At 38.2% G+C, this 15,148-nt stretch overlaps 1 protein-coding gene across 9 annotated transcripts in view; it reads right to left on the bottom strand.

Annotated features, from left to right (window-relative positions):
- dbn1 (drebrin 1) overlaps positions 1-15,148 on the bottom strand; it is a 57,156-nt gene that overhangs the window by 17,146 nt on the left and 24,862 nt on the right. For all 9 annotated transcript variants that reach the window (XM_031898012.1, XM_031898010.1, XM_031898009.1 and 6 more), the window contains 2 exon segments: positions 6,273-6,328; positions 3,155-3,267 (listed from right to left, as the gene is read on the bottom strand). In XM_031898012.1, coding sequence (XP_031753872.1) covers positions 3,155-3,267; positions 6,273-6,328 — 169 coding nt within the window.

Here is a 15,148-nt window from a genome sequence, read left to right on the forward strand (position 1 = left end):
ACCCCATAGAGAATCTGTGGGATATTGTGAAGAGAAAGTTGAGAGACACAAGACCCAACACTCTGGATGAGCTTAAGGCCGCTATTGAAGCATCCTGGGCCTCCATAACACCTGAGCAGTGCCACAGGCTGATTGCCTCCATGCCACGCCACATTGAAGCAGTCATTTCTGCAAAAGGATTCCCGACCAAGTATTGAGTGCATAACTGAACATAATTATTTGAAGGTTGACTTTTTTTGTATTAAAAACACTTTTCTTTTATTGGTCGGATGAAATATGCTAATTTTTTGAGATAGGAATTTTGGGTTTTCATGAGCTGTATGCCACAATCATCAATATTAAAACAAGAAAAGGCTTGAACTACTTCAGTTGTGTGTAATGAATCTAAAATATATGAAAGTCTAATGTTTATCAGTACATTACAGAAAATAATGAACTTTATCACAATATGCTAATTTTTTGAAAAGGACCTGTATATATTTGGATTTGGATCTAACTACTTGGATCAAGCAAAACGCCAAGGTGCATTATTGAACATGAATTGCCCCAAACCTGCTATTCACACCCCAGATCCAGACTGACCTGAAGGGTGCCGAAAGGTTAAACAGTAATGGGGAAGGGCATCTTCTGGTCTGCATAACACATCTCATATACAGACAAAAGAATTCAGAAGACTTAGAACACAGCCAACGGACCCAACCCTTCTCATAAAACATCCCATTTATTCCAGAACTGGAAACACATTTGTCTGCTTTTTATAAAACAAATCTCTACAACCCAGACTCAAGGACAAATTATAGCTGTCACTATTTGAAAACATTTACAGGGACATGTTGTTACAGGGCATATGTGGGGTAAGTAAAAGTAAGTGGCGTGTGGCACACTGTAGCATTTGTGTTTTGCCCTGTTTAGTTCTGCTTCTGCCAATGTGCAAAAATGTTTATCTGAGCTTATGTTTCCTAATTCTTTCCTAATATTGAGAAAGCTTAACTCATAACAAGAATACAATATAATTGAACATGGTTGTAACTGTCAGAGTGCAGTTCAAGGATGTCCAAGAATAAGTATTCATCCCCAAATGTCATGCTATTTGGCCTTCAGACTGACCTCCCCACAAGATTCCAATCATCAATACTTTGGGGCCTCTGGCTACTGACTTTTCCTTTATTGTCAATACAGCATTACAGTTTTAAAGGTAACACATATCATAAGATTTTATGTAAAATTGATCTTTTGTAATTTACCTTAAAGGAGAAGGAAAGCTAAAAACTAAGTAAGCTTTATCAAAAAGGTCTATGTAAATACAGCCATAAGCACTCACAGAAACACTGCACAGACTTCTCTATCAAAAGAAACAGGATTTCTTGTCTCCTTTCTGGTCTCTGTAATTCCTGTGCCAGAGTCTGTGCAGCTCTCTCCTCTCTCCTGCTCCATAAGAATAAGAAACCCCCATTAGGAATGTGGATCTGAGCCAATCAGCAGGAAGCTTTCTCATAGTCTTACTACCTTGTGCATGTACAACAGTCTTGGTGCAGGAGCGAGGCATTGGAATTTTCTTTACACAGCTCAGTGTTTTTTTTTTTCCTATGAGGCTTCTGATCATCTGAACAGGGGAAATATGGGAAGAGGAACTGAAGGTATGCTTGCAGCTTAAGATTAACTCTTTATTAGCCTTTCCTTCTCATTTAATTTTTTTGCTAACAATTTAAATTGTTCAGAGTGCTCTCTAAGCACTTTTGTTATATAAACTGCTTTTTTTTTTAATTTTATTTCATGATTCATTTGTTCACTACTGTCCCCTGCTGTTCAGCCTAAGTGAGGTTCTTCCCTGCTCAGTTTTTTTCACTCAGTGTGACACATTTCATAAAATCAAGCAGGGAAGTTATCAGGAGACAATACCTGCCTCAGTAAATTAGGCTTTTGCTATTTATGTCAGGCCCTTGACTGTGTGGAACAGCTTGGGTTGCTCAGGATACACTTTGGTGTAAATATAATGAAATCTAAAAGAAAAAAACATTATATGATTCTTGCTAATTGCAAAAGCACTCAGAAGAGCACCCTGTATTATATATATATATATATATATATATATATATATATATATATATATATATATATATATATAAATCAATACAGAACTTTCTTAAAACACAGGGCAAAGCTGGCATTATAAAATGGGTAGAAATATAAAGTGTAACATTTTAAGGGCAAGTCTAGAAGTAACTAATTTTTATGAAAAGGACCCCTGGAATAGTGTGACAAAAATCACATGTACATGTTTCTGCAAATTTCAACAGCAGCAATCAGACTGCAAATGGGAATGTTGGCAACTATGTTATATAACCACATACCACGTTTATCAACAAAGGGTTCAGCACACATCCTTTGGCCCCATTTAGGGACACACATGCAGCATTGCAGCACATCAGCATTGGATTGTCCCATGATAAACCATAGGATGTACATAATACAGTGCGTCCCCACCTAGAAACCCTATTTCTGCGATCACATCCCTTACATGAACCATCCTGTAAGGACATGAAATATATGGGCCTCAGTTTATAGAACTCTGAGCACTCTTTATAGGATAAGATAGAATAGGATAGGATTCACAAAGTGTTTATAATAAGAGTGCTGGATGAACTTTGTTGTTGCTGAATGCAAAACAGAATAGATATTTCTAAAACATACGATTAACAAACATTGGACAATGAACGTAAATTAATGAAGTGAACTGGGTTTTGGAGTACTCTAAAGAGCATTTGGGAGAGTATTGTTTCTTTGCCATTGAATAAGGTGCAGAACAAACACCATTTTACTCAATTTTATGCATATTTTCACCCTACAGCAAGGGGCGGCAGTTTTAGGTAACCCCAATCCTCATCAGCTGATCACAGGTTCAAATATGTACTTATCTAAAGCAGCAGATGGCACTAAACAGGAACTGTAGTCTATAAAGATAGGAAGAGACTGAATAATATGGACACATAAAAGCTATACCATAGTGTCCTTTGGTGACATAAATGGAAGCCAGGAACTATCAAATAAGGACAATTTCCTCTGCAAGCTTAAAGCTGCTTACAATTAAAATCTACTTCTGGCAGTCAGTTACCGCCCACCCACTAAATTAATTAGCTCAGTCCGCTTTCCTCACCCAGTTGATGAGAACATATCTAGCCAACATAGCGTGAGGCTCCTTCACACTGCAGAATCCGTACATAACCTTCTGGTTCTCAAAACGGCTGGCGAGATCATGTAATCCCCCTCCTGCAAAAGACATTAGGAAAAAAAAAAAAAAAAAAACACTTTATGGCTAACCAAAGATCAAAAAGACTGGAACATCACAGAAACAGGGAAAAATGCAGAGAGATAGTGACAGAATATCTGCCCTTGAGTTAGTATACATAGGGTTATCCATAACATTCTCACTAGAGATATCATCATAGCTTCACAAGGTCATAGCCTATTATGTGTTTAGTGCCCTTACTCTGTAGGTCATTGGGACCTTGATGTTAGAGACTTGGATCAGTTTTATAAACACATGTTCTCAGGAGTGGTGGCTGCTTATTTTATTACACCAGACACTGCCTATATCACACCACTGGGATGGTGGCACAGGGTAACTATACCTATACCAGGTGGTAGGTAGGTCATGCAGCATTTTCATTGGTGAGTGTATCCAGCTCAATTCATCCATCACTTTAGTTGCAGTCATAGCAATACTCTCTGAACTGCAGTCAAGTGCCATGTAGTAGCTTATACAGATTTGAGCTTTTAAAATGTTCTAAGTACAGTACATATCATTTCCATGAATATGTTTAACTGGCCAGAGGGAAGGATTTTGCGTTAAAAAATCTCACTTGTTGACCTTAATATTAGCGTAATGTAAAGAGTTATATTCTGAGACAATTTGCAATTGGTCTTCATTTTTAATTATTTGCGTTTTTTTAAATATTTAGCTTTTTGCTCAGCAGCTCTCCAGGTTGGAATTTCAGCAGCTTGAATATGTATAGGCAAGAATCTGAATAGAAAAAATATTAATCAAAAGTAACTATAATAATAAAATGTTTTTGTTGTATGGGTTCCGTGACCTCCATTTGAAAAGCTGGAAAGAGTCAGAAATGGAGAGCAAATCATTAAAAAAAATACTATAAAAATATAAAAAGTAAAGACCAATCAAAAAATGGCTAAGAATTGGCCATTCCATACTAAAAGTTAACTAAAGGTAAACTACCCCTTTAAAACCTTTCTGTGTATTTAGAAATAATTACTGCAAAACAGTGTTAAGATTGTGTAATATACTTTATGAAAACAGCACACAAATTGTAGACGTTAATCTCTTATACCCCCACATGATTTAATACTTGCTTGGACCCTGAACAGCTTTTATAAAGTGCACAAAAAATACCATATTTGGCCACAAGAAATTACAGGGAACATTGCTGGAGAGAGGAAGAAACTGTAAATGCATATCAAGGATTAAAAACTAAAAAATAGAATTAAAAAGAAATGCTGCTTACAAATATTTCAGACTAATATGGTAATTAATGCATTTTCAGTATACAGCATTAAAATGAGAGTTTTCCTTAATGATCAGAATATAAAAAATATGGAATTGTAATGGAAACTTGAGCTATTATGAACAAGTGCAGTATGTAGAGTGGAAGTGTTACTGTCACACTACGCACCCCAGCCAAACCAAGTGCACTTACAATGGTGCATGTAAAGATGTCAGAACTTGCCTGCTGTTAAAAGAATCATTAGGGAGTAGGTTCATTAAGCAAAACGCATTGCTAAAACTTGCCGTTATGGAATACCAGATATAGCTGTCAAAATAACATGCAATAATTGTTTTCCTGAAGTCAAATATTTATGGTTTCATATAATTAAAGGATAATGAGCATTAGAGATGATAACTATATACCTGTATACACACAAGCAGTGCTTCTTAACCTGATTTCTAGTGTCTTTCAATTTTTTTTCTTGAAGCTTAGATGGTAATCGCTCCTTAAGGCATTTATTGGGGATGCAAAGAACTAACTGAAATAGCCCAGAATCAGCTGGTTAGTTGGGTAACTAGAGCCTACAAATTCCAGTCAGTTTCACGAGGGGGGTTCCTTCAAGTCCATCGTTCCTGTCATAAAATATATACTACCTCAGCTATGCTAACAAGGTGTAATGGTAGCAGTTCGCTGAGCCTTGTGTGTTAGAATTATGGTAACATTAGTGACACACAAAGCTCAATAAAGCACTTTGCAGTCTGTTTTCTTAGCACAGCATCGACAAAGCTTAGTGTTTATGAGGATTGTTTGCTATGTTCCCAGCTTGCAATTTGGACACTTGTGCATGGCCACAATAATTCTTAGCCAAGCGTTCACAATTTGTAGCAAACATCAAATTCTGGGTTTAAACACACACAGCCAAAAAGAAATTAGAGTTTGTGTTGCAAGTAATGCAATATTTGTCTTGCTTTAAATATGCAGCATCAATAAGCCTTTTTTATTTTTATAGCAGTGCCCCCACCCAAAACTGGCTGAGAGCTTGAACTTCCAGCTATTGACCCAGCTAGATTCTTCTCTGCTGTGCGGATTTAATTTTTAATTTCCCCAATAATTACTCTTGGAAACAATTACCACGGTAATGGGCAATATAACACATAGATTGTTTTTTGTATTTTGGTGACCCATTCTTAGTGTGACCCGTAGATTAAGATCTCTTGCTCAAAAGTAGGTATCTTCAACCAAAGTACACAGTTTGTGAATTTTCCTTTCCAAAACAAAATGCTAAACTTTTATTGAGAAACCACTGGTTAAAAATTACATTTTAATTCAGACCTCACCTCTGTGGGGCAACCATGAAGAACAACAGCTCTAGAGAACATGAAAGCATTTTGGATATCCAATCAAAGAACTAGATTCACCTAGATTAAAAGTGACTATGAGTGTCACACGAGTTTAACTATTCAAAGGGGGAGCAGAAGTGGTCCTCGGACACAACTAAAAGCTGAATACTCCTCTGATATACATGGTGAGAGAAAATCTTCAAATGCTGAAAATGTTGTTGCTAGGAAAAACAATGTAATGATGCCACAGGGGAAATCTGAAAATGGGCCACTCTAGAACTTAATTGATGATGGGCAACAATATAAATATAGTGAGATGCTTACCCCATATAAGACAGAAAAAACAGAGGAGTAAATAAAACATATTGATCAAACCCACCCTGGACTAGATATTACCTACTAGCATAGCAGTGTAAGAACGAATACTCACCTCCTGATGATGCCAAGGTGAGGATATCGGAGTTGTCTTCATAAGTATAAAGTGCCCTGTGTGACACAAAAGAGAAAGTTATTACAGCACAAATCCTTGTTAAGCCACGAAAAATGGGGTTGGAAATACACAAAACATATTAAAAGAACGTATTTCTTTTTCCACAATCTGAAATGCCATTCCTCATAAAATTTCAGATTTCAGAGATTTTAGGTTATCTTGTTAAGCGAAGTGTAGCATTACAGAGAAAAAATAATATTTCCTTAAACAGAGCCATATATGCCTCTATCTTAGCCAACTAGATATCTCCGTCTTAATAACAGGATTATTCAATGACATTAATCCCTACTAGCATTAAGTCAGTTATCTTGTTGCAAGCAATTTTGGCCCGTTAGTCTTTCAATGCAATTAAATATCAGATATATTGCTGTAAAATATTTTAGAGCTAATACCTCTTGCAACGGCCATATCAACGGAGAACAAAAAAATCAATTGTAAACATAGCAAGCATGATTTTCATTTAGGATTGTCTTGCATCAATTCAGCTGGCATTTGGAAATGTGCAGAATCTAGTGCTGCTGTTGCTGGACTACAGCTCCAAGCATGGTTTAACCCTTACAAATATGTTGGTACATGTTGAAGGATGTAATAGAAAAACATGCAGGCAAAGGAACAGTGCTATAGATGGTTTATGTGCCTTTAAACTGTCATAACTGGCAAGCAATGGTCACATTCTTTGGGAAACAAAATATTTTATTGCAGTGTTTCTTCTACCAAAATGAATCTGGGGAAATAGCTTCATGACCCAAAAATTACATTACAACCAAGTATGTACCTAACTTTAGCTACTGTTATTTATACAGTAGGACACCCAGTTTTTCAGGGGACCACAAAAAAGGTGGTAAGTGAGGAAAAACCTAACATTATGGTATGTAAAATTAAGGTTTCATAGTATTAATTGTAGGGGATTATGGAGAGCCAGCCTAAACAGCATGAGGTTCCACTTTTAGGTCCTGACCCATGGGTTAATAAGTCTAGTACCCATAGTGTAATAAGCCAAATTACTGAATGTAAGAACAGGTAGTAAGAAAATATTTAAATGTTACCATTTTTAAAACCCAATGTGTTCCAATACAGTACCATGATTTCTTATAAACAGTGCACAGTGTCAGTTATTCCACCAAGAAATATTGTGTGCATGGCTGCCTAAGTCTCATCTGTGTGAACTATTTATAAATATTCTTAAAAAATGTAGGGATATTTTTCAGAGGAATCTTTATCTGACGGTGACGGTCACCCATATACTTCTAATGCTCAATGAAGTTACATGAATGTTTTCTGTGTAAGGCAGTGGCTGTCAAGTGTTATTCAGTTTAAAGTCCCCTTGGAGGTCCATCCTTGTATCAGTTATCCATTTTCAAGAATATTTGGTCCAGCAGTTTTCATTCCTCAATCCCCAAATTTAGGCATTCTTCCAAATCTAACTGGCATTCAGGCTGGCGCTGAAATGAGGGGCATACTTTTGAGAAATTAATGTTAGAGGAAGCCTTTGTATGGATTTTCAGAATGGGATAGAAAGGGGTGGTTGAGGGGTATAAATCCCATTGGCCTTTTTAAAGAATTTGCATTTGAACTAGCAACAGCCTATATAAGGTAAAGCCAATTACAATATTTAAGACTTAATGGTTTTTTAAAGAAAACGATCATTGGCAGTACAGATTGTGCGGAATGGGCACAATTCTAATGATTTCCTTTATTAAAAAGAAATCAAGCAAGTAAGTAATCAAGCAGACTTAAGGCAATCAAATCGCAGTAGCGTTTTTGAGACGATTATGGTTGTAAAAGAAGGTTGCTGTTTCAGGTATGATTCAGACAGTACCTGCTAAACTGAAGGTGCCAAACACCAGCCTTTGGTGATGATGGGATAGACTGGAATATGCCGGGGGCTCAAATATAACATCCACATAAAAGTGGATAAAGATGGTTGAGACAGGTTAGGATGTGCCAAATGTTCTTTTTTTGTGTTTGCCAAGAGGATTCCACAAGTGACAACATTCCCCACAAAAGGCTGCCTTGATCATTGCACTGCATGAGCAGTTTTTCTGCAGGAAAATGGGAAGGAGGACACAGCTGGAGAAATCTTCTGGTACTAGCGAAGTGATGTCACTAAAAGGGTGCCATTACATAAACAACGTGGAAGGGCCCTGTTTGGAGTGTGGCCTACCCAACCTGTGTACAATATGTGGCATAGTTTTTCCACCCAAACTTGCCTGAGCCATAGGCCTTAGCCCAGCTTCACTTATATAAATGACAGCAATTTATTTTTGATGATGAAGTGTTTTAGGGATTTTGCTCATATTTGTTTAATATATACAGCTAAAGCTAAAAATGATGAATTTGGCACATGATTAAACTAAAGTACAATCTAACTTTCTTAGATACAGTTTAATACTCTAGCTCTTTAAACACTCTGACTTTTCTCTTTCAGTTTAACGGATTATCAGCACTGCATACTGTTTGATCCAATGGCATCAGAAACACATGCAGGTGGAAAATTTGGAATTGCTTGTAACAAGCCCCAAGGTACAATGAAGTTAAGGAGTGATTGCCTGCATGTGGATTGGTACAGTTAAACACAAACACAAGCTTTTCAGGACACTTTTATGACACATAACACAAACCACCCCTGGGAACTGTTAGACATTCCCTAGACAATCATAAATTGCTTAAGCACAGAAGTGGGATTAAAGACAAGTTCTGGCACCTGTTCACTCTGATCCTGAATAAAACATTTTTAACCTCCATGGAGGGCAATAAGTTCACATAATTTAGTTAAAGAAAAATCAGCAGAATGACTCTGGGAGACTGTAAGCTTGGGCAAAAAAATGCCCGGACAGCAAAAGTTAGTAATGTTTTGTCATCTCTTCTGGCTAAGCTTCAGGGGAGGATTTGTTTAGTCTGACAGCATCTGGTACATCTGTCTGAACTAACAAGAGAAGACAAAAATATATATGTACCATGGATATTGGTTGGTTATTCGTTAAGGCAGTTTGATTATTTAGCCAATGCGTGGTGCACCCGCAGATAAATGAAAGAGAAGTCTTAGCACTCATTATTCTAGCTGTTAGCTTGACGAAACAAACAACAGAAATGTGGCCATACCGTGCATGGCCCTTTTTATAGTAACCATCCATTCAACCCATGGGCCGCATGGCTTTAAACTGTACTGCAAAGGTCTTGGGTTCAGGCCTCCCTCTTTGATTAAACATTTGGTTGGGCCCCCATAAGCTCATAACAGGGTTACAGATATGTAGAAACATGGGCATAACCAACACATTTGGCATTCACACTCAACGTTTAACCGTTTTTAGCTATGAGGCTGGACACCCATTTGCACTGCATTGTTTAGAAGCCTCTAATGTACAGGACTGACCAGTGTACAGCCACTTTTACTGATATAACAACATTTCAGAATGAGCACAGCATTTTTCCCTCATGTTCAGACACACACACGCTACCATTACACATTTAGCTAGCAGTAGGATGGAAGAGTAGACTGCTGAATTAGGGGTTTTCATTGTTTCATATACTGCTGCTAACTGTATGTTGGACACAATGACATGCCACAGGCTCTGCAGTGAAAGATCTATATGCAGTTAGCAGCTCAGCAGACAGTGAAAATGGGAGGGCAAACAGCGTTGTGCAGGGCAAAGAACGGGACAGAGTGGAATTTTAGGAGAAAAGAGAAAAACAAAAACTGGCCAGGGCAGAAGTAGTTGAGATAGTGTGACAGTGGCTGGCCATCCACAGACCCCTTTTCTCCCACACACACACACAAAGGGCAGATCCCATGGCTGAGAAATAAACAGGAGGCTTGTGTGGTTGCCATAGCAGCAGACTGAGGAACCTAAGGTTGGAACAAACTGAGGAAGCAATAGGATAAACAGAGAGGTGCCCGATGACAAACACTAAATATATGAGAGTAGGACTACTGTATCATACCAGGGAAAGATGTTTGTCAAATGTGCTCAAATGATATATTGTTTTGCTGCTGGAAATTGTTTCTCAACTCCTTGAGCACTGGGCTAAATCTGATATGTAATGCAAATGCAAATAAATAAAAAGTTCATTTTAAGAATAAGGCGACCAAGTTCAGTCTCTTATATTTCCTGTTAGGTTGTGGGTAAATGTGTGTTTAATACATAAATAGCTGGGGCAGGTAGGCCCAAGCACCTATTTATTTTTAATGTAGGACATCTAGAGAAGTCTAGTTAGTGTAGGACTAAATATTATTCTCTGTGAGAAGAAAAGCAAAATCATTTTAGGACTAGGTAGCCAAACAGCTGCAACCATGATCACAGTGGAGTTAATTCCCTGGCAGAAGGGCCACCAGAACACAGACTGCAGTAAAATGCCAAGAGTGCCCAAGGATGACAGACACTTCATATACATTTGGGAGTATTGATTCCAAATGTTACTGTTGATACTGCAAATTCTACTGCATGGCTATTGATTTGCACACTATTGCAGCAAGTCTCTCCCGTTTATTAAACAGTACCTATTTAGCTAAGAAATCCAACACCATTACATAGTAACTTAGATTGAAAAAAGACATGTCTTTGAAGTGCAACATTTTATTAAACTGCCTAACTGCTAATTTATAGGAAGAGGAAGGCAATTTAGAGGAAGGCAAAAAACCCATATCCAAAGTCTCTCCAATTTGCCTGAAAGGGGGGAAATTCCTTTCTGACTTCAAGATGGCAATCATGCCAGCCCCTGGATTAACTGTATTGTACCTAGAGCTATTTTAAAATAACCCTGTATTTCCTCACTTGCTAAAAAGCCATCCAATGCCTCCTTAAAGCAATCTAATGTATCTGCCAGTTTGACTGATTTAGGTAAAGAATTCCAGTTTCACAGCTCTCACTGTAAAAAAAAAAAAGGTTTTTGAATATTAAGATGGAACCTCCTCCTTTTTCTAAATCAGATTGGACACTCTCATGTTTGCTGGAAAGGCCTACTGGTAAATAACACATTACAGAGTTTATTATATTATGCCCTTATATATTTATAGACAGTTACTATTTTTCTCCATAAACAACAATCTCTTGGCCAGTCTTTTTCATATCTGAGACTTCTGATACCACCTTTGGACTCTCTCTAATTCAGTTATATCTGGATGTGCTTTTTACTTGACAGCACTTTTGCCCCAACCACAAATCTACAAAAACACTCCACCAGGAGAGCCATTATTTTAATCCCCACACATTGCCCAATATGGCGCTGACTTGGTCAGGAGAGGCCAGTTCAGAAGAAAGTATCAGCATGTGTATATCTAGTACTTGTTTAGCAAGTTACATATTCTGGTTTCTGTGCGTTACTTGCAATATCCATTAAATCACCTCTTGGTTTCCATGAGTACTACACATCTAAAATCTCCTAGCCATCCATATCTGATGGAGAAGTATGTGGCACGTAGGTGTACCACAACCTCTGTCTTTTAATAATTAGCCAAGAATGCCCTCCCAGTATTCTCCCAATAAGTACATATTTCCCCAGCTATTGTAGTAAGGGTGCCTGGGAACAGCTGCAATATATTTGCATTAAAATGTAGAGACTAATTAAAATGTAATAGAAGCTTGTTGCACACTATTAATAGAGCTGAGTTTATTAAACATAATGAGCATTACACATAATTGTATTGTTACTACTCAATAGCTGGCTAACAGTAATATCAAGCTGAATGAAAGCAAAGAAAGGCTGGGCTCCAAGTTGGTTATAAGAGTAAAAGAACAAGATCTTCCTAACCTCCCACACAATCTCATTGTCAAAAGACCAGTAACTTCAAAATATAGAGCTTAATTTGCATTTAAATAAAAGCACAATAAAACTGGGGGACACATGGTGAAAACACACAAAGCTACTAGTAGCAGCTAACTGACATGGCTGCAAAAATAGACTATGCTAATAATTTACTAATAATTGTCTCTATTTGTGGCAATTCTTTGTATTACCTATGGCAGGGTGTTTAGTAGCCGTGACTAAGTAGCTTTGTATGTCTTTGCCCTAAGGCAGCCATAGATCAGTCCTTTGCAGCATCCAATCTGATTCACAGTACCATACAAAGCGCAATACATGGTGTAGCCACCTTTCCAAGATAATAGTCCTTCAATTCCTTACCAATTGTCATATAAGATTTTCCAACAAAATCAGGAGGACCACTGTTGCCCATGCTTTCCATAGTGTTGCCGCACTGTACTATCCTTGTCACAGCTATCAATGGGGTGCTGGGAGTTTAATATCAACAATATCATGAGTACTATAAATCTTGAGCTTTGTGGCTAGGCACCTCCCCAGCCACAACTTAGTATCACTGGGGAATTCGGCAAAAACACTATACACACCTGTGAGTGTACATTAACTCTTGCTTATATAGCAGCAAGCTGGAAGTGACCAAATTAAATAGTCACTTTCTAATACAAGGCATTACTGGAACGTTTACAGTCAATTCAAAAAAATTTCAACAAAAACAAAATATAAAAAATTCAGGATCTTTAGCCTGCGTATTAAGGCAGACCATCCTGGGCTTTGATTGCAATTGTAGTGCAAGCAAAATTAAAGATTCCCACCACATTCATATTTATTTCTATGGTATCATGTGTACATGTGACTGCTATGACACTATTTGGATGTGATTTAACCCGAAATATGACTAGTCTCCTTTAAGAACTACATGTTGCATATGACTTAAGGTGGCCATACACGCACCGATATTATCGTACGAAACCTCGTTTCGTACGATAATCGGTGCGTGTATGGCATGTCAGCGAGCCGACCGATATCGCAGGAAGCTGCTGAAATCGGTCGGCTCGCCGATCGGCCAAGTTAGAAAATTTTGATCGGGCGCCATAGAAGGCGCCTGACCAAAATTCTCCCTTCAGAGCTGAATCGGCAGAAGGAGGTAGAAATCCTATTGTTTCTACCTCCTTACCTGCCGATTCAGCCCTGAATGGTGTGTGGCGGATCTGACGATGTTTCGTGCGACCGACGGTCGTACGAAACATCGTGAGATCGCCACGTGTATGGCCAGCTTTATGTGCAGTTGTGTCACAAGACAAAGTTGCAGTAAAAAAATTACGCACACGGGTTACAGTGCTTCACGAATTGGACAAGTACAGCACTCACAGATGTGAATGGGGCCAAATATTATGGCTCGCAGGGTGTTATGAATGCTTTTCTCTACAAGAACACCATGGAGGTCAAAATGTTCTGTTTGCCATAGAGAATGTCTCTTCAGGGCTTTACATAAGGGCAGATAAAAATAAAAGGACATAAACCAAACACAGACTGTACCCCTGAGACACCACTAAGCACCAAAGGGTTAGTATATGGGCAAAAGCACTGTACTTTGATTTTCAGCTAAATGAACTAATCCAATTCTCCTTCACAAGAGCAGGCATTGTCAGTAAACTGCTATAATCTGCACTGCAGGCGTAGGGGACAGATTTTCACATTAGGGAGAGAAATTTGTTTTTGTGCATGTGGAAACGGAAGCTCGCATCCCCCCATTACCATGGCAACGCTGTGACTGCTGGTCTGGGCATCTGACAAGCTTTTAGTATGTGAGAAGCACAACTCCTCAACCAGCTATTCTTGAAAGGAAAGAGAACCTCAAAGACAACCCCCTTTAATAATTACAGGACACACTGTGCAGATGGGAAGAAGGCGGGCGCACACCAGTGTCTGCATTTCCCTGGGATTTAGATGGGGATCTGGCACTTAACATGCATTCCAGCATCAATTGCTCAAAACAGAAAAGACAGCCAACCATTTAGCCAGGTTTGGGCTGTAAGACGCAGAACAGACCCCTGAAAGTAAAACAGAACCAATTACATCATATCCTAGTGAGGGCATGAGGCAAATCTGACCTTCTACCCTGCTAAAAGAATGTTCCTTTTATGCAGGGAAATAGAATAAATTAAAAAGGGGCAGCATACCACTTTGTTCAACGTTAGATCAATGAATAGGGCTTATGCCTCCCATACTTTTTTCCAGTTATTTTTACCATTAAAATATATGATTTGTTATTTCTTGAGCTAAACACAGCAAACAGGGAAACTGAAGCTATTCCATCTTTGGTCCTTGCAAGGTAGATATTTAAATTACAATCATACATTCCCCCCCCCTCCCCAGAGGACTTGATAAATCATATTATATATACACACACAGTACACACACAGTACACACACAGTACACACACAGTACACACACAGTACACACACAGTACACATGTGTACCATATCATTCTATAACAATTGGAGGGAGTATATAACTTACTGAGAAGAAGGGGTTACACATGACAACGTACTGACAATGCTCATGAAAATATAGTCATACAGTGGCAATATTGGAATCTGTGAGCCCCAACCCAGTGCTGAAATATCCTATTGGAAAGGGCCTCACTGAATACCCTATACCCTTACCCTTTCCCCCCCCCCCCCCGAACCAAAGGCATACAATGTTATCTACATATTTATGTTTAAGTTGGGCATAAATGTACCAATAAAAGTGTACTATGGCAATACTGTTAAGAAAACTGGTACAGGTTATAGGACCCATTATCCAGAATGCTCGGGACCAAGGGTATTCCGGATAAGGGGTCTTTCTGTAATTTGGATCTCCATATCATAAGTCTACTAAAAAATCAATAAAACATTAAACCCAATAGGATTGTTTTGCATCCAATAAGGATTATTTATATCTTAGTTGGGATCAATTACAAGGTACTGTTTTATTTCTACATAGAAAAAGGAAATCAGTTCTAAAATTTTGAATTATTTGATTAAAATGGAGTCTATGGGAGACGGGCTTTCCGT

The sequence above is a fragment of the Xenopus tropicalis genome, chromosome 3 (assembly GCF_000004195.4).
Source record: "Xenopus tropicalis strain Nigerian chromosome 3, UCB_Xtro_10.0, whole genome shotgun sequence".
Lineage (NCBI taxonomy): Eukaryota > Metazoa > Chordata > Amphibia > Anura > Pipidae > Xenopus > Xenopus tropicalis.